Here is a 25,599-nt window from a genome sequence, read left to right as displayed (position 1 = left end):
ACTCGGTAAAGGACATATCTCGTGTCCCCTCGGACTTGGTATATACAGGACCTTACATATCCAACAATGTGTTTATCTCATGTCTCTCTCGGACACTGACATTAGATACTCGGTAAAGGACATATCTCGTGTCCCCTCGGACCTGGTATATACAGGACCTTACATACTCAGTAATGGAATTATGCCGTTTCCCGTGGGGCCTCGTGGATACAAGCCGTTATTCATTGCATTATGGATGAACGCAGGAAAAAAGGAATCATTTCAGCTCACATTACACAGGGTTCTAGTTGATTGCATATCCTATGTGACAGCTTGGCTCTCTGGCCCTGGTATCAGCACTCACACTGGACAGCTGGAATACAGCCGGCTTTACAAGAACGGAACCTGTGTTATTCGGGAGGAAGAAACGCCAGTGTGGCAATGTAATGATTGAAGCGTTTGATTTGCATACCTCAAAGCCAGGCTCGATTCTCTAAATGGGCAGTATTAATATTGCTATTGCCATTAGCGGCATAAAATCATACCTATATACTCTTCACAAAAAGAAGAGGAATTTGGATAGGAAGCATAAGCGTTAGCAAACTTTTCAAAGACAGACATCTTATGAACGCGTCAACATTTCTCTGTATCACCACCCCTAAACACAACGCATGTAATGCACGTGCACAACACGGTAGCCCCATACACGTGCATGGGGTGTCAGTCTTGATTTTGATGGTTTTCAAGAAGGTCGATAAATCACTGTAGACCATTATTTTGGACAATCATCTTGCATCACACAGTTGTTAGTGTTTGTTTCTAGCCATTTTTGGTGTTTGAGAATGGGAATTGTACTCATGCAAATTTCACGTCATACACCAATCATCTTTCAAGAGCGATTACTGTACAAACAACTGGTCATATGGAAGTTCAAGTCGTGATGCACTCTCAAAACATTTATTATTATCATATCAACATTGATTGACACCGATATATCTCCTATTTTTGTTTCAATCGTAAATTAAAAATGAAGTTCCCCTACTTAAGAGCATATATGATGTATATTCAGTGTCTGTCACTGAGGTGAATTATTTATAGTTTTTCTGTGTTTTGATGATGCTACAGTCAACAATATTCTGGCAATTGGTTAATATATAATCATGGATGATCACATACCTTTGTAAAGTTTTCCCACACCAACCCCAAACAAGACAAACAAACAAGTCCCGTTTTTTATACACTGAGGGGGAAAAGAAAGGGATCACATGAAAGTTCAAGTGTTCCCTATTTTTTTCCAGGTTTCTTCACAAGCGTTGTATCGCATAGCTTGTAAAGAAACCTGGAACCAAATAAAGGAACACTTGTGCTTTCATGTGATCCCTTATTTTTTTCCCTCAGTATATTTTCACATTAGATGTGACGTCTATTAGTATTTGACAAATATCACTTCCATAATCATACCAAAATATCCATTTATGTTTTACGATTATTCCAGTGGGGATTCTAAGGGTAAAGACCAACGGCGTTCAACAACATTCACTGGTAAAGAAATGTTAGATTATTGGATTATTTTTTGGGGAAAATTGAAGGACAAAGAAATCGAACACATTTTTCACACTCGAAATTCAAAACAATTGTTTAGTTAGTCTTTTCACCAAACGCGTGTTCAGCATCTTCACGTAGTTGCTTCCGAGGGATGAGGTATTTGTAGTTGGATGTTCAAAACTGCTGATGTAGCACGTTTCCTACATAAATACCATCCATTGTGATAAATGATGAATTTTGATGATCGATTGCAAGCAATAAGCCGTTATCGATTATATATTTTTTTATTAATTCTGAAGGCATATTAGAGCTGCAAAATCTGCTAATTTGCCGGGGATAGCTGCAAAATTTTGATGACCAAAATCCCCTCACGCAGCCAATCAATATGCTCCATTTTTACCTCGAAATTAAAGGTTTGACGAACCACGCTTCAGAATCCGATATAACCGCTAGATCCTGATGCTGTGGATCCCGTTCGTGTATTAAGAGGTACCAACAGGTGTTCAGACCTTACCAACAGGGGGCGTCGGGGTAGCCTAGTGGTTAAACCGTTCGCCAAAGAGCCGGGTTCGATTCCCAACATGGGCACAATGTGTGAAGCTCATTTCTCGTGTGCCCCGCTGTGATTGTGTTGGAATATTGCTAAAGGCGGCCTAGCACTAAAATCAGTCACTCAGACTTGCCAACGATACTAACACGTGTTTCTGCCCTTACCAACTGTACTATCACGTGTATCAGCCCTTACCAACTGTACTAACACGTATATCGGCCCTTACCAACTGTACTAACACGTGTATCGGCCCTTACCAACTGTACCAACACGTGTTTCTAACCATATCGGCCCTTACCACTGTACTAACACGTGTTTCAACCCTTACCAACTGTACTAACACGTGTATCGGCCCTTACCAACTGTACTAACACGTATCGGCCCTTACCAACTGTACTAACACGTGTATCGGCCCTTACCAACTGTACTAACACGTGTATCGGCCCTTACCAACTGTACTAACACGTGTTTCAGCCCTTACCAACTGTACTAACACGTGTTTCTGCCCTTAACAACTGTACTAACACATGTATCGGCCCTTACCAACTGTACTAACACGTGTATCGGCCCTTACCAACTGTACTGTACTACCAACTGTACTAACACGTGTATCGGCCCTTACCAACTGTACTAACACGTGTATCGGCCCTCTACTGTACAACTGTACTAACACGTGTATCATTACCAACTGTACTAACACTTGTATCAACCCTGTACTAACACGTGTATCGGCCCTTACCAACTGTACTAACACGTGTATCAGCCCTTACCAACTGTACTAACACGTGTATCAGCAACCTGTACTAACACATGTATCGGCCCTTACCAACTGTACTAACACGTGTATCGGCCCTTACCAACTGTACTAACACATGTATCAGCCCTTACCAACTGTACTAACACATGTATCAGCCCTTACCAACTGTACTAACACGTGTATCAGCCCTTACCAACTGTACTAACACATGTATCAGCCCTTACCAACTGTACTAACACATGTATCAGCCCTTACCAACTGTACTAACACATGTATCAGCCCTTACCAACTGTACTAACATGTGTATCAGCCCCTTACCAACTGTACTAACACGTGTATCAGTACCAACTGTACTAACACATGTATCAGCCCTTACCAACTGTACTAACACGTGTATCAGTCCTTACCAACTGTACTAACACGTGTATCAGTCCTTACCAACTGTACTAACACGTGTATCAGTCCTTACCAACTGTACTAACACGTGTATCAGTCCTTACCAACTGTACTAACACGTGTATCAGTCCTTACCAACTGTACTAACATATGTATCAGCACGTGTATCAGCTCCTTACCAACTGTACTAACACGTGTATCAGTCCTTACCAACTGTACTAACACGTGTATCAGTCCTTACCAACTGTACTTACACGTGTATCAGTCCCTACCAACTGTACTAACACGTGTATCAGCCCTTACCAACCGTACTAACACGCTATTTATACCTTACCCTTACCAACTGTACTAACACGTGTGTATCAGTCCTTACCAAAGGTACTAACACGTGTTTCAGCTCTTAACAACCTTACTATCACATGATTCATACCCTACCAAAGCTACTAACACGTGTTTATGTTCTTACCAAACGTACTAACACGTGTTTCAGACACTGCTAAATGAGCTAACACCTGTTTTGGGTCCTACCAAAAGCACCAATAGGTGTTAAAGGCTCTGACACGTGTTCCAGAGCATACCAAACGTACTAACACGTGTTTCAGATCCTACCAAAAATAATGACCCCCGAAACTTTAAATGATGTTTCACTTCCACCCTCCAAGTTTCAAAAAGTTTCTCATCTCGCAGTCACTCATGTAATTTCAGACCTTGGCAGAGGCACTCGACTGTCGTGTCAGTCCCACGCAGGATTAAATCATGTTTCACTCCCACCGTCATTGTTTCACACAGTTACTCACACACACCTCAGTCATTCAGGTATTTTCAAACCCTGACAAAGTTACTTACTTGTCTCTCAGTCATCCTCAGATCCTGCCAAGGTATGAGCTCACCTCTCGGTCACAGTTTTACTGTTGGGCCCTGTCAAATGTACAATCTAATCTCTTTTTCTCTCATGTATTTTCAATCCCTGCTAAATCTATCAGCTCAGCTCTCAGTCACTTGTGGGGCGGTGGAGTAGCCTAGTGGTTAAAGCGTTCGCTCGTCACGCTGGAGACCCGGGTTCGATTCCCCACATGGATACATTTGGTGTCCCCCGTCGTGATATTGCTAGAATATTTCTAAAATCGGTGTAAAACCAAACTCACTCACTCACTCACTCAATTGTATATTTTCAGATCCTGCCACGGTATTAGCTTATCTCTCAGTCACACTTTTACTTCAGTCCCTGTCAAAGATATAAGCTAATGACTCCATCATGTATTTTCAGACCCTGCCAAAGGTACTAAATCGTGTCTTAGCGGGCTTCCGGTAGTGTTGGATGAGGTGACGTCATGGATGAAGAGGGCGTCGAGGAATACCGGACCTTCCGCCCCTTCACCCGGGACTCCCTCTTCAATATCGAGAGGCGGATAGCGGAGGAACATGCAGCGAAGGAGGCTCATAAACTGAAGGAGGCTGGTGACTCGGATGACTCTGAGGATGAGATAGAAGAACCAAGTCACCATGAACCTGACCCCAAGCCGAACCCCAAGCTGGAGGCTGGGCGCAAGCTTCCTCCATCCATGGAGGAAGGGGCCAGCAAGTTCGTGGGGAGGCCCATTGAGGACTTGGATGAGTACTACCACAACCAGAAGGTAGGTTCCTCTTCATGATTACAGAAAATTACTTTTATAAAGAACACGCTTATAACGAACTTACGACGGATAAAACGGACAAGGCCTTGATTTTCGTAGCTCTCTTAGCCCTAAGATAGTCGTAAGTTAATGTTAATGTATGGCACTTACGACTATCTTAGCGGTAAGAGATCTTCGAAAATCTAGGCTTTTTAAAGTTTATTGTATTTTAAAATTTTGTGAATTGTTTTTGTCCCCGCCATTTGCTGTATGTTTAATCGAAATGCGTATAACGAACTACGGTTATCACGAACAAGAGGTGATGTCTTCAAGTGCATAACAAAAAATATACAAAAGATTGAGTCACAATGTTTGTGCTTGTCAAAACACATACACGCACGCTTCAGATATATATTTATTGCAAAACTTTATAATACCTTAATAATCATAATAATCATTCACGGCCTAATGTTGTACTACTACATACTACTCATGCTGTATGTTTAACGTGTTTATGATGGTGTGCTTACAATTTATTGATGATGTGTTAGTGCAGTATGTGACCCGTGAAGATACGGGTTAGAATTGATCTTCAGTAACCCATGCTTGTCATAAGAGGCGACTAACGGGATCGGGTGGTCAGGCTCGCTGACTTGGTTGACACATGTCATCGGTTCCCAATTGCGAAGATCGATGTTCGTGCTGTTGATCACTGGATTGTCTGGTCCAGACTCGATTATTTACAGACCGCTGCCATATCGCTGGAATATTGCTGAGTGCGGCGTAAAACTAAACTCACTCACTAGTGCAGTATGTTGATGATGTCATGTTGTCTTTCAGACATTTTGCGTTATCGGGAGGGACAAGACTATCTACCGGTTTAACGCTACAAATGCGTTGTTCATCCTCAGCCCCTTCAACCCAATCAGGAGGGTCGCACTCTACATTCTCGTCCATCCATATCCTTTACCACGGCACATACTACCATCAAATAAAGCCGAACTTGTGCAGCTCTAATCATCCGAAATATACTGAGGAAATAAAATAAGGGATCACATGAAAGCACAAGTGTTCCTTTATTTGGTTCCAGGTTTCTTCACAAGCTATGCGATACAACGTTTGTGAAGAAGCCTGAAAAAAATAAAGGAACACTTGTGCTTTCATGTGATCCCTTATTTTTTCCCTCAGTATATATCGCAGGGAGTAAAACCATGTCTTTATCATTAGCCAAACACCTGGTGTTGTCACAATTTAATAGCAATGATAGAGCCCGAATCGGATTCTGGAAATAGAAAATGGTTTTGTCTCTAAGTTATTTGCAGGAACGAATAATATATCTCATCCTTCTGACAAGTTACTTTTGATTTACTTTACAAAACGAATAAAGTCGGAATCGTTCAAACGAATCTCTGTTCAGAAGAACTGTCATCTTCTGAAAATTGGAAATGGTTTTGTTTCATTAAATTCTTTGCAAGAACGAATAATATATATCCCATCTTTGTGACAAATTACTTTTCATTTACTTTACAAAATAACGAATTTTGTACATGGTTCAATAGTTTATATTTTTTAACTGATTTTTATTGGTATTATCCTCTATTAGTATCATATGGCATTACCTTGTTCCTATATCCATCTGGTAATTGTTTTAATGAATAGTTTCTTGGTAGTGGTGAAGAAAAACGAATAGTCTTGTGGGAAATTAGGGAATGGTTTTGTTTCGTTAAGTTCTTTGCAGGAACGAATAATATATATCCCATCTTTCATACAAATTACTTTCGATTTACTTTACAAAATGACCAAGTCATGAAAATGAATTATCTAATAACGAATTTTGTAAATGTTTCAATAGTTTTTATTTTTAACTGATTTTAGTATCATATGGCATTACCTTGTTCCTGTATCCATCTGGTAATTGTTTTAATGAATAGTTTGTTGGTAGTGGTGAAGAAAAACGAATAGTTTTGTGGGAAATACCCAAACGTATTTTTATGAATAATAAAATGAACAGAATGTTTGGTAATGCTAAGTGAATAAATGGTGTGTTGGGTTCTGTTGGGGAAAAATGTTCAAAAAACAAATTCCCGAGCCTCTACACAAATGAAATAAGATGCTTTTTAAAACAAATTATGCAACTGTCAGCTGATAAGTGGTTTATTGTCAACCTCACTGTTTATTGTCAACCACACTGTAACATTCTTCCTTAACCTATGTACTCTATTTAGCGTTGTGGTGATGTTGACAATTATAGTCAACTGTGTTTTCATGACGATGACAGAAGGCCCAGAAGAATATGTCGAGTAAGTTATGTTTACATGCAGCGAGTGAGTGAGTAAGTTCGGTTTGAAGCCGTTTGGTTGGTTGTTATTTTACGCCGCGAACTGGCTACATCATGCTGCTTGGAAATGAACAAGCTACAACAGATCATTAAGCATCACAGCTATTTGGTGATGTTCTGTAAATATATGAGTATGTAAAAGGCAACCAGTGAGTGATATTATGAGCAAGAGCAACGTCGGATTCAATGATCAGGACAATTGAGTCAATAGATCTACTCTAAAGACAAGCAAGTTTGTGACAAACTATTCAAACGTAGAACGAGCGATGATGATGATGATGATGATGATAATAACGATGATGATAACGATGATGATGTTGAGGATGATGTGATGATGATGGTGATGATTATGATGATGATGATGATGATGACAAAGATGGTGATGATGATGAGCAAGAGCAACGTCGGATTTAATGATCAGGACAATTGAGTCAATAGATCTACTCTAAAGACAAGCAAGTTTGTGACATCCTATTCAAACGTAGAACGAGCGATGATGATGATGATGATGATGGTGGTGACGATGATGATGATGATAACGATGATGATAACGATGATGATATGATGATTTTCAGACAAATCTTCACTGGGATCTATACATTTGAAGCTTCGACGAAGATCTTGGCCCGAGGGATCATTTTAACCCCGTTTACGTATCTCCGTGACCCCTGGAACTGGCTAGACTTTTTTGTTATTTCTATAGCGTAAGTACATAAAAACATCTCGATAACAAACCATCTGGACATAAACTATAACACGTATTTAACCAAATTACTAATATATCAAATATTTACGAAAATTACTAATTGTGGCGAGCTGCATCGATGTATTTGTCTAAGTCGCTTTAAATAATGTTCGGTGCATATGACGGTATCAGTACATAGTACAATATTGTACAATATAGAGAGGAAGGTATCCTAAATGTTTGTCACTATGATGATGACAAGCCAGGAGTAAATCAGAGTGAGTGAGTATGGTTTTACGCCGCTTTTAGCAATATTCTAGCAATATCATCGCGGTGGACACCAGAAATGGGCCCCACACATGGTACCCATGTGGGGAATCGAACCCGGATCTTCAGCTTTACGCTTTAACCATTAAGCTACCCCAACCACGCCGGAGTCAATCAAAACTTACCCACTAGCATACAATTTCGGACACGAATACAAACTGACCCTACAGAGAGAGGAGTGATTCAAGGAGCTGCCCAAGTTCCCTGGACCATGTATCTTTATTGTTGGTAGAATCGCTGTTTGGGCAAATATCTAATGACGACTTACTTTCAGGAAGTCTCAACCTATGGATACATGTATTTTGTCTGATGTTCCCGAGGGTTACAAGTTCACGAGAATTCATTCATTGTTTACATTTCATATATGTGAACTGACCAATTTACAATTTTAATTTTTTTTTGTTCCAGATACTTGACCATGTGGATAAAAGTTTTGGGCAATCTATCGGCCTTGAGGACCTTCAGGGTACTTCGAGCTCTAAAAACAGTAGCTGTTATACCAGGTACAGTCTCCAGTCTGTTGATCGCTGGATTGTCTGGTCCAGACTAGATGATTTACAGACCGCCGCCACACAGCTGGAGTGTGGCGTTAAACAACAAAACAACCAAACCAATCTTATCAAGGAATAGTTTGGTTTGGTATGTTTGTTGTTTAATGTCGCACTGTATCCAGCTATATAGCGGCGGGTTGTAAATACTCGAATCTTGGCCAGACGATCCGGTGATCGACATCATGAGCATCCATCTATGTAATTGGGATACGATAACATGTGTCAACCAAGTCAACGAGCCTGACCTCTCGATACCGTTAGACGCCTCTTACGACAAGCATGAGTTACTGATGTCTGTTTTAACCCGGAACTTCATGGGTATCTAAGATATATAATTCATCACTGTTTGAAGATAGGTAATCCTACACGATCCTTCGATTGTGTATTTTGGGAGTAGTGTTGGGCGATTGCAACGAAGATTTTTCCAACTGTATTTGATGGTTTTGGTGTTGAGTTGTTTGTTGTTTAACGTCACTCATCAATGTACCCTTTATAAAAGGCGTTCTGGAAATTTCACGCCTCACTCAGCAGTTTTCCAGCTATGTGACCGCGGTATGTAAAATTTAGCACTCCTGTCATGACAACACAATCCAGTGATTGACATCATGAGCATCGATATACGCAGTTGAGATACGGTGCCATGCATCAACCAAGTAGAGGGCCTCACCACCGATAGTCGAACCTTACGCAATGAATGGGATGCTGAAGATCAGGTTTTACCCGGATCTTCAAGGGATGCTTAGGAAATGTCCGAACATCGTTCGTGTTTTCAGCCACAATGTTCCTTGTTGTATCCATTGCCTTTGAAATACATAACGCTTTGCTTTGAATCAGCTTGGGCAAAATTGCAAAAGAATTATTTTGCCAATAATACAATAGATTGATACAACTGCTTCATAACGTAACAACCCGATAAAGCTTTGATGTCATTTTCCCGCAGGATTAAAAACCATTGTGGGTGCCTTATTGGAAGCGGTCCGGCGTTTGAGAGATGTGATGATTTTGACGGTGTTCGTCTTGTCGATTTTTGCTTTGGTCGGCATGCAGTTGTATTCGGGAGGACTGAGGCAGAAGTGCGTTATGAACTGGACCATAGAGCTTGGACCCAATATAACGGACGAGGAATGGCTGGCATTTGTCAATGACACGGGTTAGTAGCTGTTTTAATTGACTAAGGTAATTGTCAATGAATAAAAAGGGTTGGTGGGTGAGATGGGGAAGGGAGGACGTCAGCCAGGAGTCCATTACATTTTCTCATTTCCGCCGTGTAGCAGTCGGTGTGCATTGTTATCTCCCCTTGTTACGAGCTCCCAACACTTTTTGTGACCTGCCGCATGGCTCCAGTCCTGCTTCCAGCATTTGACAACGGCGTAACTCTGGAACGAGTTGACGCAGAAAGGAGCTTGCGCTGACGCTTCTCTAGCAGTTACTGTCTGACAAGATATTCACGATGGGTGTCTTTTAGGAGTTTCTTCCACAGCATGTCATTCGCCAGAAGATAACCTACGTCTTCCTACAGTTTAAATAAAGCAACATATTCACAATCGTGTATATAATAGTTCCACTGAACGTGGACAATTTGTGTAAGGTGCATCCAGCTCAAATACTCTTCAGTAGCCACATATACTAAACTGTTTGACTAATAGAAACTGTTTGACTCACAAAATTGCTGTTTTTGTTTGACGTTCAGACCACTGGTGGAAAGAGGGTGACGATTACATCGTCTGCGGAAATGGTAGCGGTGCCGGGTAAGCACTTGTGTTAAGTTTGCAAAATCTTGCTGTCCATGTTTTGAGGAATATAAACGTGCTCTGCATGTTACAAGAAGGTTGTATTAATTACCTAACAAATGTTTACCCTGTTTCAATAAGTGATGTACCGATCTGCTCATGCGCAAAGTGTAGAATGTATTATCAATTCCTTAATTCGTTTCTTAACTGAGAAACAAAATAAAGTAGAGCGATTTTTGATTTCACAATGCCATTTACAAAGTGGTCAAGTGTAACATATGTTATATTTGGGATTATACTTTCTTAGTAAAGTACAGATTTTAGTACTTTGAGTTGAGTTGAGTCCCATCCGAGTTTTTTTTATGTGATTAAAATAAGTTTAATTTTATTTTATTTAAGCAACAGTTTAAGAGTAATCTGAGGCTAGGTAACTGTATGTAAAAAAGATGAAGACAGAGATGATTGAGTTTTATTAAAACATGACCCCCGCCATTTGAAATGTAAATGTGTGCGAAAAGAAAAGAAAATATATTTTTTTTCAAAAATGAGATTGTTAGATACCCGTTAGCAGCTGTGTATAAATAGCCTGCAATATGCTCCTACACTTAAACAATGTAGGTAAAGTAACATGGGCTTCACACATTCGAAACTTTATATTATCATACAGTTATGGCACGGTCTGGCCGTCACATGCAACACGCTTAAGAAATAAAGCATTAAAAATAGTGTATATCTAAACTGGGGCGGTGGGGTAGCCTAATGGTTAAAGCGTTGGCTCGTCACGCCGAAGACCCGGGTTCGAATCCCCACATGGGTACAATGTGTGAAGCCCATTTCTGGTGCCGTGATGTTGCTGGAATATTGCTGAAAGCGGCGTAAAACCAAACTCAGTCAGTCAGTCAGTCAGTCAGTCAGTCAGTATATCCAAACTCATGCAAGACTACTTAACATCTGACTGTGTGATTTACTGTATATTTTGTTTACAATGTACGTGGACCGGAGGCCTAAAATATAATAAACTTCTTCTTATTCTCCTCTATTACTCGAAAGTTCAAAATAGTCAGAAAAATTCTTCGATTGTCCACCCAGCGCGAGTCATTAGTCATGTTTTGGATATATGACTAACATATATTTTCTGCACCGAGGGCTGTGGGGTAGCCTAGTGGTTAAAGCGTTCGCTCGCCACACTGAAGACCCGGGTTCGGTTCCCCAGGCCCACATAGGTACAATGTGTGAAGCCCATTTCTGGTGTCCCCCGCTGTGATATTGCTGGAATATTGCTAAAAGCGGCGTAAAACCTTACTCACTCATTCTGCAACTTTGACATGCATCATTTCTAACGTTTTCAGTCACGTGTATGACCGTGACATCATCTTATATGTCATCATATTGGAATAGACTGTACAAACTGCAGCTGTTGTTCTAAAGAAATAAAGAAATGCTATTTTGGGAATGCTTCAAAGTGAGCTCCATTTGGCGAGACAAAACATATATCGTACAAAATGCAAAAAAGTGTTTTGTTTGGTACTAATCGAAAAATAACAATTCCTTAAATCTTGTCAAAAAGAATCATTTCAACTTTAGAAATAATAACATTCCACCAACATCCAATTCATACAGAAGGGTCGCCGAATTTCGCAAGTTAAGAAAGAACAGAAAAGGGCATACTTGTGTATTCATATATATCATAAATTGTAATAGAGATTACTTTAATAAACTTTGGTCAAACTGTCATGGTATTTTTTCTTGTAAATATCGTTTTGCCAAACCGTGTAAATGCTTTAGATATATAAAATAGATACAAACAAATGATCAAATACATAAAAATATTTGGAATAATGTTGCCTGTCATTTAACGGCAACACTCACTCACTCTGTCCACAGTGGATGCAAGGAAAACTTCACGTGTTTACCCGACCTCGGCGACAACCCCAACTTCGGCTACACCAGCTTCGACAACTTTGGCTGGGCGTTGTTGTGTGCCTTCCGCCTCATGACACAGGATGCCTGGGAGAGTCTGTACAAGCTGGTGAGTTTCCTATGGTGATGATGGTCATTATTGCATAATTAAATTAACGATGATGATGATGATGGTGATGATGATGATACCATTTATCGTTTCTCACCATTTCCAGGTTCTGAGAGCGGAAGGTTCTGCTCACGCAATGTACTTTGTCCTCGTTATATTGCTCGGGTCTTTCTACCTGGTCAACCTCATCCTCGCCATCGTCGCCATGTCGTATGATGAACAACAGAAGCAGGACGCTGCTGACGCCGCTGACGAGGCTGCCGAGAGAATGGTAGGGAGGGGAAAATGGAGGAAAAATACTTAGATAATCCTGTTATAGTGAGAGCGTTTAGTTTTAGCCGCACTCAGCATTATTGTAGCTATATGGCGGCGGTCTGTAAATATTCGAGTCTGGACCTGACAATCCAGTGATCATCAACATGAGCATCGATCAACGCAACTGGGATACGATGACATGTGTCAAGCAAGTCCAGTTAGTCGGTGCTTACGACAAGCATGGGTTACTGAAGATCTGGGCCTCCTTTCACAAAGCACTGATCGTAAGTCACGAAGGTAACCTTAGTGCAATGTTAAAGAATGGGGGTTAAGGTTAACCTTAGTAATGGTTGCTTCGTGAAAGGGGCCTCAGTTCAGTTATAATAGGGTGACGGTTGCGGACATGTCACAAAGGAGATGCTGTCACAAATTGTGGAAGGCATGTGTTGTAGTAATCTCAAAGTATTTTAGAGAAGGTTTTCTATATCACCGGGATTAACCTTTCGTTACAGAGTGAATGAGGGAATGGGTAAAATAATTAAAACATCAAGCGTAAGTGTTAAAGATAAGATATGTATTAAAAGGGAATACAACATGTTTACATGTGAATAAACTTATTTAACATACCATTTCATTGAATAATAGGAAGAGGAAGAGAGACGGGAGATTTTATCCCAGATGACCAAGAGTCCATCCGATGCGTCCTTCAAAAGTGACCAGTATAATTCGGACAAGGCGGAGGACAAGGAACGGGTCAGTTTAACGTCCGACCAATCAGGCGGCAGTCATCTCCATCCGAACTCCAAGAAACGAGTACGTCATGTTTATTCTAACGTCAGATGTATTCGTTTCCGTTTTCGAAGGAATGGAAATTTTGGCTCCTCACATTATTACCGTTTAGTTCTTTTGTTTTATTTACACATGAACACATACAAACAATTATCACTTTCTTCAAATCTCGAATTTTGTATTTATCTTTGAGAATGACTTTTCTTTACCCAAAATCCCGCTCTAAACTGGGTATTCCAGCAGAATCCGGAAACGCAATTATTTTGGAATGCTCCACTATTTGCATGGACGATATTTCCGATCGCCGGACCACGATGAATTGCGTTCTAACATTGATTGGGGCATGCATTTCCGTCTTAATTCTAGCGTGTCATATCCGCCGTTTCTATCCGTCCAGTCTCACCTCTTTAGCTATAGGAATTAGGAACACCTAGATCGAGCCCCGGAGACCGGTACTGTAATGATCACAGCTGCTTTTTGATGTTCACGCCTTCCAGCAAGCTTTGCATGGCTAAATTTGCTTAGCACTGTTTCCCTCACCCCTTACTAGTAGCAGATGTTTGTCTTCCAACTCGAAATCATTCGTCTGTTCGGTTTGGAAAAATCAAATCTTATCTTCCGACTGACTGAATGATTCCGAGTTTTTGTTGTAACCCTGTTGTCTTCGTGTCACGTGTCGTAAAAGCGCCCCCTGGCGCTGTCGTGCGGCATGTCGTCTGCTGTCTGTCTGTGTGTCCGTGTGTGGTGTGGCGCCCCACTGACGCTTGTGTTCAATGTTTCAGGGCAGTGTTAGCCTCCCCGGCTCGCCGTTTGCGTATCGTCGCAGCAGTAAGGGGAGTCAGTTCAGTTGGAAGAAAAAACCCAGCGGCCGGGCAACCGACCGGCAACCCCTTGTTTACCAGACATTGGAAAGTCTTCCGCTTCCTTTTGCTGATGATTCCGCGGCAGTGACCCCATCGTCAGAAGATCTATGCAATTTTCCTTTTCACAAGAACGCTCCCAATGGCAGGCGATATAGTTTCGCTTCACAAACACGGAGGCATTGGCCGGACGCCAGACCTCCATCAAGAAGAAGCAGTTTCGCTTCCAACGTTAGTCGGAACTCACGTACTAGTAGATACTCCGTGCATTCCCCGCTGGATCCTTTAAAAAAAGAGAGCAAAATGGATACTTTGTTTAACTTTACCCGCAAAGGGAGTCAACGTGTCCCTGATGTTGTGGTGGACAAGCCACGACTGGACAGAGATAATGTAAGTCCACAGTGAAACCAGATGGACATGAGACCGTTGAGCCCCTTTGTTTTACCTCCGTATCTGTTTCACAACTTACCTTTCCTTTCACGTTAGATTTGTGTGATCTAGGGTTTACACTCCGTCCCATCTGGCCACACTCACACACACTCGTCACCACTCGTCACTTTCCAGAATATTTTCCGGAATAGCCCGAGTTGTCACGAGTGACACACATTGCACTCTGCTGGAGCTACTGTCCTGCTGGGCCTCCTTTCACAAAGCACTAAGGTGATCGTAAGTCACTAAGGTAACCTTAGTGCTACGTTAAAGAATGGGAGTTAAGGTTAACCTTAGTTCATGTTGCTTAGTGAAAGGACCCCCCTGGTTGACAAGAAGTCAAGCTTTGCATGCAGATCCGTCCGCCTGTTAAATGCCACACTCACTAATTGTCATACTTATCCCTTTCTAAAAACTCATTTACACAGTATTACCTCTACAATTCCATTTCTTCTTTGGATAAGGCGGTATGACAAGTCTAGGGTTAAAGTAGGTCTGGGAAACCAATTGTGATGAGGATCGCAAAGGACCAGATCTAACACAATGTCACATCTAATTTTACTGGCTCTCTTTTCTCCAAAATAATATCATTGATTACGTTTTGTTTTATTCTTTCAAATGACAGGAGTTTGCATACGCCAGCATCTCATATACTATGGTGGCATGCCAAAGAATAAGTATTATTATCCTTATTTCCAGGAATAAGGAGAGTGTTTGTCATGACACATTTGGATAGTTTGTAGCTATACTTTTACATCATGTACCTAAACATAAAGTCGTTTTATAGAATCCATCATCCAATAATTTATATTTTTTATTTAAAAAACATCCTTCTAACAGCAAGAGGGATAAAATATCCAAAAATAGGTACACATACATTTCTTTAGGTTGTTTTTAAACAATGTAAATGATAATAATAATCTTTATGATAATCATGCTTGGTAATGAAGGTAGTGCCTCGAAGGGTCGGGGCGATAACCCTAGAGTAAGAGTAAGACTTAGAGTAAGACATTATTATACAGCATCTAAACTTCGATTTGACAATATGGGAACATATCGTGTTCTCCGTTTTTGTAAGGAGTTAGAATAGACTACAGTGGAACATCTTTGTCGAACTGAAGGTGACATGGCAAAGGATCGAGTATCCGAGGTTTGGCATAAAACTGGAGATTAAAAGCAAGTCCGGACACAACACTAGGGTTAAGTTCATGTCGGTTCCCAGATCGGAACAGGAAGGGGGTCGAGACAACAGGATAATTCGACAAATCCAAGTTCAACACAACGAGTTTTGACCGTATATCGATTTAGCCCAGACCATAAGGTTCATCAGTATTTGACATGTAGAAGTAAAGGAGGTGTTGCTCCTTTAGTTGCAGTGTTCAAAATTATTTCTGAAGAGAACAAAGATTTGGTTATATGGCCGTTCATGTTTCACTATAGAACATAATTAAGTTTATACCATACGGACCTCTGTGATATTCACTGAAAGACCAAAATCAAATTCAGCGCGGAGTCCAAATCTGTCTCCCAGAAACTATAGGGTGAATTGAAACATACAAAGTCCAAAATTAAGAAAAAATAAATGGAATTCAAATTAATTGGCCCGTCTTGTCTGCTTCAGCTCAAAACTGAAACTAAACATTGTTCTGGGTTCCATTTGGATTATATATTTAATATTTTGTAGGTATATATTTTCAATAAAGATAACCTTCTTTCTGTAACTAAAATGTTAATCTTAACAGTCTGTGCACACTTTGTTTAACCTGAAAGCTATATTGGGTGATAGTATTAATTGGATGAACTGATATGTTTCAGAAACTATTGCAAATGACAGCAAACATTTATCGTCCCAAATTGTATTCCGTGAGATATATCACGATTAAACGAAATTACCAAGGATATATCGCTATATTAAAATGGGATTACAATCTTTGCTAACCATTGTGGTGTGATCATCACCATTGTATCCCAAACATAATATCACGATTAAACGAAATTACCAAGGATATATCGCTATATTGGAATGGGATTACAATCTTTGCTAACCATTGTGATGTGATCATCACCATTGTAACCCAAACATAATATCACGATTAAACGAAATTACCAAGGATATATCACTATATTAGAATGGGATTACAATCTTTGCTAACCATTGTGATGTGATCATCACCATTGTATCCCAAACATAATATCACGATAAAACGAAAATATACGAAGGATATATCGCTATACTAAAATGGGATTACAATCTTTGCTAACCATTGTGATGTGATCATCACCATTGTATCCCAAACATAATATTACGATTAAACGAAATTACCAATGATTTATCGCTATATTAAAATGGGATTACAATCTTTGCTAACCATTGTGATGTGATCATCACCATTGTATCCCAAACATAATATCACGATAAAACGAAATTACCAAGCATATATCGCTATATTAAAATGGGATTACAATCATTGCTAACCACTGTGATGTGATCATCACCATTGTATCCCAAACATAATATCACGATAAAACGAAATTACCAAGGCTATATCGCTATATTAAAATGGGATTACAATCATTGCTAACCATTGTGATGTGATCATCACCATTGTATCTCAAACATAATATCACGAAAAAACGAAATGACCAAGGATATATCGCTATAATAAAATGGGATTACAATCATTGCTAACCATTGTGATGTGATCATCACCATTGTATCCCAAACATAATATTCCTGAAACTGGTGATCGTGTAGTTTCACTCAAGACAATGCTTATAACTGTTTATGAACCGAAAACATGGAAGGATTTTGAATTGAATCTTCCTATTATCAATGAGTTTTACATCAAATCAAGGTATTAACAGCAGTAGCCCCTAGTTGAATACACTCGGGCGAGATTCACTATATTTATAATAAGCTGAAAGAGTTAGCTCGTCACAACGTGGCACAGACACCCGGAATCCAAATTTTATTTTATTTTTCATTTTTAGTTTTGTTGGTATTTTCTTCCAGGTGCATATGAACGTGTTTAATCATTTTGTTTTTGTATAAAGAAGTTTTAATGACGCGAAATTCTTATCGAGGTTAGTACAGTTGATTGTATTTACATGTTCAGGCTCAGCAAGTGCTCTTTGTGAGATGACTATCGATTAAAGCAATGCACTTTCATTGTTACAACAGAAGAAGCGTAACAACGCAAACCAAATTTGTTGTTTGAAAGCCTTAGTATTTCATGAACATCGTGATTATACAAGTGGAAAAATAAATGTATTTATCTGTGTCATTTAAATTAATAACTATAACAGTTCAGATCTAGGACTATCTGGAATTGTTCTTATAAAGAAAGGGTTCTATTTAGCAACTGTTATTAGAAAATTCAAACGACATTTCATTTTGCGAATATCCAATTAACACTTTTTAATAGCAATAAATAATGAACCACAACAAATAGGGATCGTAAAAAAATTGGGGGATATTATTTTGTGAAGTGAAGATTAGGTTTCTAAAATGTGTACGGCATGAAAAGATATTTTATTATCCCTAACAGTTTAGGTTCTGTATCCATTCCATTGTTATTCCATCAAATTAGAAACTTTGAAATATATAGTGTCCTATTGCGTTCATAAAAGAAATGAGTAATGCTGAGTCTCTGAGCTCAGGAACAACTATTTTCTACATCTCCAGAACGAACCATAATAGTTTATATTTTCAGTGAGGGATAAGGATGAATCTAAATAAATTACAATAAAACGCTTTAGGTAAAAAGAGAAATAATATTACTATACTGGTAATGTAAGACTTCAAGATGAACTGATGCCTTTTATCCTTTTTCTACTTTTCAGGTTTTGTTATATGTGCAGGTGCTAGTACCTTGTGACTCTTTTGCAGGACTCCGTCAGCAGCCTAGGGTCAGGATGCGTGGGTGATAAACAAAAGATGTCTCCCACTAACACATTCCTGTGTCCGTCGCCAACAGCTGCCAATGTCGATATCAAAGGTAATTGTCACCCTTATCATTATTTGAAGGGGCATTATGGATTGCTGTGCAGTTGCTTCCTTTACCTTAACTGCCGTGGGTGACTGGTCATCTCATTAAGAGCTTGCTCTGTCCATACCACTCCGTAGCATACTCATGTTCTTTGGTTCCACCTACCTGTAAAGGTTTATCACCTGTGTCACTTTGGGCTCGTTTGGGTCTCATCCACAGTAGGCCAAACTCAAACTCGTACCAACCATCAGCACGTGGTATATTAAACGGTACAGAACATTACTCTGTTATCTAAAGTCTTGTCACTCCTACAATAGCCCTGCAACTGTTGTATTATATTTTCAGATGTGATGGTTCTCAAAGATCTCATTGACCATGCTTCTGGCCACAGAAGAAGTGAGTTGCCTACCTTGCTTCATTAAGGATCACCACTTCCAATCGGAATTATACCTTGGAATTTCACAAAAATATCCAAGTTCGCTAAATACAATCCTTGAACCTTACAATAATGCTTTTTATCAGGTAGAATTTCACAAAATTCTACGTTCGCTAAGCGCAATCCTGGAACCTTACAATTATACTTTTTATCACTTAGAAGTTTAAGACCTTCTGTTGTAGATATTAAGGCAGTTTTCTTTGTGAAATACGGAACAGTTGAAAAACACCTCGATCTTGTCTCATCTAATATGATGTAACATGTCTGGGTTATTTTCACATTGACTTCGATGAAGTATAACCGATCATACATCATGGAGTTATGCCCCTTGTTGGCTATTTCCACAAGCTCCTAACAGCAATAGCTCACTGGCGGAGTTCTTAATGCCATGGTTGCTACCAGTAACGTCCCATTATGGCAAACAGCTCCAGCCACACATAAAGTTGAATTCGCAATACGCTGAGCGAAAAGTTAAATGAATAGGTTTCACGAAAGTTGGAATTGCCTAAGACCTTCATTTGTTCGGTTTTACCCAATGTAAAGCCAACATGCTGTACTATTGCTGCAATACTTTAAACGTGGCCTTGACCCAACTCAATTTGACACTTTTTCTCTCCTCTTCCTCCGAATAGGTTTCATGAGCGTTGTAAGCGTCCAACCAGAAGCAGTCCGCGACAAGCTGATGAACTATTTGTGCTTATGGAACTGCTCGCCAAACTTCAAAAAACTGCAGTATTTTGTGAGTCTGTTCATTATGGATGCCTTCGTCGACCTGTTCATTACATTGTGTATCGTAGTCAACACTGGCTTCATGGCTTTGGACCACTGGGACATGAACGAAGAATTGAAGAGGGTGTCAGAATTTGCCAACTTAGTAAGTGCTCGAGATTTGTCTTAACATCTTACGACACGCAGGCTCTCTTTCCACAAAGCTTTTGCAGTGAGTCACTCAAATACTTCAGATGCACATATTAACATGCTCCTTTGTGAGACGAGGTGCTGGTTGTGGAATCATAATTAAAAGTTTAAAACAATATTTTTTCTTAATGGTGAAAAAAACCACATGTCCATGTGTGAGTAAAAGGAATCGGTCATATTACATGCCGAATAGTCTGTAAATATAATGTGATGGGTTTTCTTTTAAAAATATGAAATGGGCAGGAATCTTTGAAAGAGAAAACCTAGTTAAGTGCTGATTGAAACTTCTGCAACGAAAATCCCAGGCCTCCAACTATTTGGGTCAGTTCCGGGTAAAGTCAGTAAGACTCTATTCTCTGTTTGAATTCTACTGAGCTTGACTGACGTGCTTGATGTTTTTTGTTACAGCTATTCACGGGTATATTCGCGGCCGAGGCGTTCCTAAAGATTTTGGCTCTAAGCCCCATTAATTACTTCAAGGACAACTGGAATGTGTTTGACAGTTTCATCGTGCTCCTGAGTTTAATGGAGCTCATGCTTGAGGCACTCCCAGGGTTGTCCGTGCTCCGAGCCTTCAGATTGGTAAGGGCGATGCGGTGAAGCGGTAGGGCGTAATGCATAATTGTGGACATAGCAAAGGAGATATTTCTGTTCGATTTGAATCTATGAGGTATGTTTGATGATATGTCGTATGATTCTCATTTGATATGATACAAACACCCTTGACTATCAAAATCCTCTCCTAATTCCTTACTTAACAAATCTATCCTATTTACAATAACAAAATAACTTCTTCTTCAGCTGAGAGTTTTCAAGCTTGCCAAATCCTGGCCAACGCTGAACATGCTGATTGCAATCGTGGGTCGGACCATGGGAGCTTTGGGTAACTTGACCATCGTCCTTGGCATCGTCGTCTTCATCTTCGCCGTCATGGGGCAGCAACTGTTCAGGGATTCGTATCAGAGATACAATAACGACTCGGACATTGGTGGTGGCATGCCCAGATGGAACTTCGATGACTTCCTTCATTCCTTCATGATAATATTCCGTGTGTTGTGCGGCGAGTGGATTGAATCCATGTGGGGGTGTATGAGAGTCGCCGGCTACTCCTGTGTGCCCTTCTTCCTCCTCACAATGGTCATCGGTAATCTTGTGGTTGGTAAACATTCTCCGTTATGCTGGGGGTTTTGAGATCACAATAAAAGACATTTTAGTGTCTTCAGACCATTAATACCCGTATGGGTGCTTTTCTGCCTACCGGACCAGGCTAATATATTTGAAAGAAACAATCGCTTGTTCTATGGGAGAATTTCATTTCCATGATAGCATATTCCATAATTTCTGCTGTTTACTTCCTTTGACATCGTAGGTAGAGGGTCGGTGGGGTAGCCTAGTGGTTAAAGCGTTGGCTCGTCACGCCGAAGACCCGGGTTCGATTCCCCACATGGGCACAATGTGTGAAGCCCATTTTCTGGTGTCCCCCGCCGTGATATTGCGGGAATATTGCTAAAAGCGGCGTAAAACTAAACTCATACAGTCAGTCGTAGGAAGACACGAGACCCCTTATTTTTGTTGTGATCGGTGGCAAATGCATTTCCAATGAACATGTAAACTTAAATTATTATCAGCAATGGTAATATCTTTAGGATGAAAACGGCGACATCACACTAGAAACTTTATATACATTTAGTTTGTTAGTTAAAACATTGCGAAAACATGTTAAAAAGAACTTTGGTGGGAAATAGAATCAGTCTCTTTTCTCACCAATATATTGCCCAAGAGTTTTGTGTTTTTAAACTCAATGTTGACAAACTCGTAGGAAACATTTGTTGGTCACTTACAACCATTTTGATACTCGCAGATCAGTCACTGGACATAAGTATTCGTCACTGTGCATAATTTCCATAGACTTACATGTTAATTTTGTGCAGCTAGAAAAATTATCTTGAATTTATTTATCGTTTGATCATAGTCATATTTTGCACACGTGTCATGAATCATCTCAGCTGCAAAGACATAATTTCCGTTTTATTTTCCATTCAGTATTTCAAGAATGACCACACTTTGATTGATGCGTGTCATGGTTATGGCATTTTTTAACATGGCGGTCTATAGGGAAAGAATATAGAATGTTGTATATATGTTGGTCATGTAATGAAGCACATGTGACACATGTGGTCTCACCTTAGGCAAGTGAGTTCGTTCAAAATTGTCTCTGTTCACCCAGCAGGAAAATGGGTACCCGGTGGAAAACGTCATATGACTATAACCTTCTAGCGCCTAACAGGCAGCTTGGGTTATCCGGGGTAATAATGTGCTGTGCCTTGATTGTTAGCGCTATGAGCATACCTAGTGTGGAGATTGGCGCTATATCAATAGACACATTATTATTATTATTATTATTATTAACTACAAAGTGGAAAATACTCGAAGGAAGATTTCATGGAAATTATGTATCTGTGGCCAAGATGATTTCCTAACAACCTGCAAAATTTGACTACCAAATAACGAAAACTGAATTAATGAAAATTATTACAGCTACACTAAAATAGCATGCAAGTCTATGAGAAGTTTGCTCACTGACGAATACTTATGTCCCATGACTGTAACATCTGCCGCAAATCGCGTCGGCTTTTTCCGGAAAATGGATTGCAAGTATGTAACAACCCACACTTGCGTTGATGCTGAGCTGAATATCACCATAGTTTCAATTTTCCTTAAATGAAATGTCATCATCCATATCCTTGACTGTATGCCGTCTACAGGATTGTAACATACTTCTCTCTTCCTTGACTAGGTGTTGAACCTGTTTCTTGCTCTGTTGCTGAGCTCGTTTGGCGCCGAAAGTCTTCAAAGATCAGAAGCAGACGACGAGCCAAACAAACTGGCCGAGGCTGTTGACAGGTTCAAGCGGTTCGGGGCCTGGGTGAAGGTCAAGATCATCGTCTGCCTGAAAGTGAAACTCCGGCGAAAGACGAAACGACCCGTGATCGCCCTGTCGCCCAGTTCCTCCCGACCCGAGCTTAATGGCAAGGAAGCTTTGGCAGATGGCCAGACAGTAGTTGGTAATGGCAAAGCCTATGAACTTCATCAAACTCAAGACACCGAAAGCCTTTCTCCTAACAAAACAGGTTTTAATGAAAAGCCCGTCGTTCACCACCAGACGCCTTGCTGCTTATATGGCCGCCGTGTTCTATTGCTTCATACTAAGCCGTCATCCACTGTTCTCTGCTTGACCAGTGTCCACAGACCCTTCTTTTCAACCCACCCATCCTCATCCACCCCACTAACCCGTGTCCGTCTAGGGCACCCATTTCACTGTGAAATGTATTCAATGTAACCAAATTGAAAACACGGACTAAGTATTTTGACTTTCTCCTCTTTTTTTATCCACACACTGGCTTTTTATGCCATTTCTTTTTATGATATCTGTCAGATATGAAGATTGTATGTTTATTTATTAAATAATATCCACAACCTGTGTAACACTTTGTGAATCCCTATGGTTACGTAGACAGACGTACGTTACCCCAAAATGGCTACCGTCATCCCTGGTCGTTCCCCACCAATCAGAAGCGAGCGTCTTAATGACGTCATCAATTTCTGTGCACTATGTCACACGCTTTCAGTATTCCTGTGTTTCTATCACCACAGTATGTTGTGAACATCGCCATCTCATCTATGAAATTTAATCAAGGGTAGAAATTCAATTTTCTTTCTCCTCTATTTTAATGCGATTCTTTGGCTGTTTTTCGACCTCTTTCTCTGCGTGAAATGGTGCCTAATATACACCTTTGGAGTTGGTGCTCTGTCTTTCCCTATTCAAAACGTTTCCTTTCTACAAATTGCATTCGAGTATTTTGGTGTTTATTTAAATACATTTTACAGTTATTAAAGCTATATTTATGTCTGTTTACTCCCGACTATATATTGTAATCAGTTCATTCTGTGAGTATTTCCTCGTGTCCCGTGTTTTAGTGGGTGATTACAAAGCTGTATTCGGTGTTCGTTATGCAGAGTAAACCTTAAGTTGTAACTAGTAACACTCTGGTCGAGTTCTGTGCTTTTGTCAGCAAATTATACTCTAGTGTTCCTATCAGTACATCTAGACAATTATTAGACAGTATAACAATTGATTATCTTAAATTTTAAAGAAATAAATTTCGTAAATCAATGTAATATCGTGTAATAAGCATCATGTAGGTCGTTTATGGCCTAAGTGTACTCGGGGCGATATGGAGTACTGGTTACTCATTTGTCAGAAACAGTCTTGATATGACGAATTCGGATATAACGACTTATCGGTTATTACGAACAAAACCTAAGTTTTCTTGCATTCGATGGCAGCGTTATTGGTCAGTTGAAAAGCTAATTTCGGATTTAGCAGCTTTTCAAGGACTTCGATGATAATGTAGTGACCGCAAAAACGCTTGCTTTCTTCATACGAAATGTCTGTAAAATGACAGACTATGCTGCTTCCCTGAACATTGCTTAATTATACTATAGCTAGATTTCCTAATAGGATCATCACTTATTCTGAGTGGTGTCTTTGGTGTTGTAACTACGATCAGAAGATCAGTACTTCATATTGAGCATCCGAGTACAACATGGCCCCTTATAGTTTGCCAATATTTTGTCAATATCAATAAACTTTGTGCTAACAATTTCCTATTTTTCTTCTCAGATGCTGAAAAGGGTCTCGACCTACCTGACGGTGAGAAGGTAGGTGAGACAACTGCGTTGGTAAGCTAGTATTACATTACAGTATTCAGCACGTAGACAATCCTGTAGTGGTCTTTGTTTCTCATAGTTACCTCCCCTTGGTTCAGCATACGACCTTGGCAGCAACAACAGATTCATGTCTGTCCGTGAAAACGAAAGATCTTGCTGACAGTGACGGAGTAAACGATGTTATCACAGGAAGCATTTCAAGGATATTGCAGCTGTCAACCACAGTTAAATCGATCTTCAAATATACTAAGCAGAGGCCGATAATCGGATTGACAGGTGATCAATGTGTGAAAGATTTCACATTGCCCGACCGAAACGTCCAAATGTAAGGGAGATGCTTTGGATTGACCATTGTGGTCTTACAGTTTACTCTTTATAGAGTTGTAAGTCATCTGGACAGTGACAGTCCTTTTAATCTGTTTTCCGTAACGTGTTTGAGAACTGCCATCAAAAGGCCAGACATTTCAACTGAATTTTGGCCCAGAATTTCAGATCGGTATAAATCGGTCAAAAGTAAAATGAAATTTCAATTATCATTTCTCCAAATTGTTACGGTTGGGAGAACTTAATTTGGGTGGGAGTTTTTATGATAAAGTCTCGAATTGTTTAACTCTAGTACTGTGAAAAAAATAGTTTTGATAAAAAGATTAAAAAAATCAGATCGGCAGAATATTTAAAAGTAATCACTTTTC

At 39.9% G+C, this 25,599-nt stretch overlaps 1 protein-coding gene across 6 annotated transcripts in view; it reads left to right on the top strand.

Annotated features, from left to right (window-relative positions):
- Positions 1-25,599, top strand: part of LOC124283670 (sodium channel protein para-like) — a 116,633-nt gene that overhangs the window by 78,818 nt on the left and 12,216 nt on the right. For 2 of the 6 annotated variants that reach the window (XM_046719663.1, XM_046719662.1), the window contains exons 3-20: positions 4,495-4,861; positions 5,681-5,799; positions 7,057-7,140; positions 7,754-7,882; positions 8,599-8,693; positions 9,682-9,891; positions 10,432-10,489; positions 12,356-12,500; positions 12,607-12,771; positions 13,401-13,568; positions 14,327-14,794; positions 18,723-18,831; positions 19,168-19,218; positions 19,891-20,132; positions 20,585-20,758; positions 20,978-21,331; positions 22,974-23,307; positions 24,861-24,919. In XM_046719663.1, coding sequence (XP_046575619.1) covers positions 4,559-4,861; positions 5,681-5,799; positions 7,057-7,140; positions 7,754-7,882; positions 8,599-8,693; positions 9,682-9,891; positions 10,432-10,489; positions 12,356-12,500; positions 12,607-12,771; positions 13,401-13,568; positions 14,327-14,794; positions 18,723-18,831; positions 19,168-19,218; positions 19,891-20,132; positions 20,585-20,758; positions 20,978-21,331; positions 22,974-23,307; positions 24,861-24,919 — 3,267 coding nt within the window. In that variant the 5' untranslated portion in view covers positions 4,495-4,558. The remainder of the gene's footprint in view (positions 1-4,494; positions 4,862-5,680; positions 5,800-7,056; positions 7,141-7,753; positions 7,883-8,598; positions 8,694-9,681; positions 9,892-10,431; positions 10,490-12,355; positions 12,501-12,606; positions 12,772-13,400; positions 13,569-14,326; positions 14,795-18,722; positions 18,832-19,167; positions 19,219-19,890; positions 20,133-20,584; positions 20,759-20,977; positions 21,332-22,973; positions 23,308-24,860; positions 24,920-25,599) is intronic. The other 4 variants (XM_046719664.1, XM_046719666.1, XM_046719665.1 and 1 more) reach the window with 4 other exon arrangements.

Source organism: Haliotis rubra, unplaced genomic scaffold, assembly GCF_003918875.1.
Source record: "Haliotis rubra isolate DU_JTF1 unplaced genomic scaffold, ASM391887v1 Scf32, whole genome shotgun sequence".
Classification (NCBI taxonomy): Eukaryota; Metazoa; Mollusca; class Gastropoda; order Lepetellida; family Haliotidae; genus Haliotis; species Haliotis rubra.
Note: the sequence above shows the minus strand (reverse complement) of the source record. Positions and strands in the feature narration are given on the sequence as shown.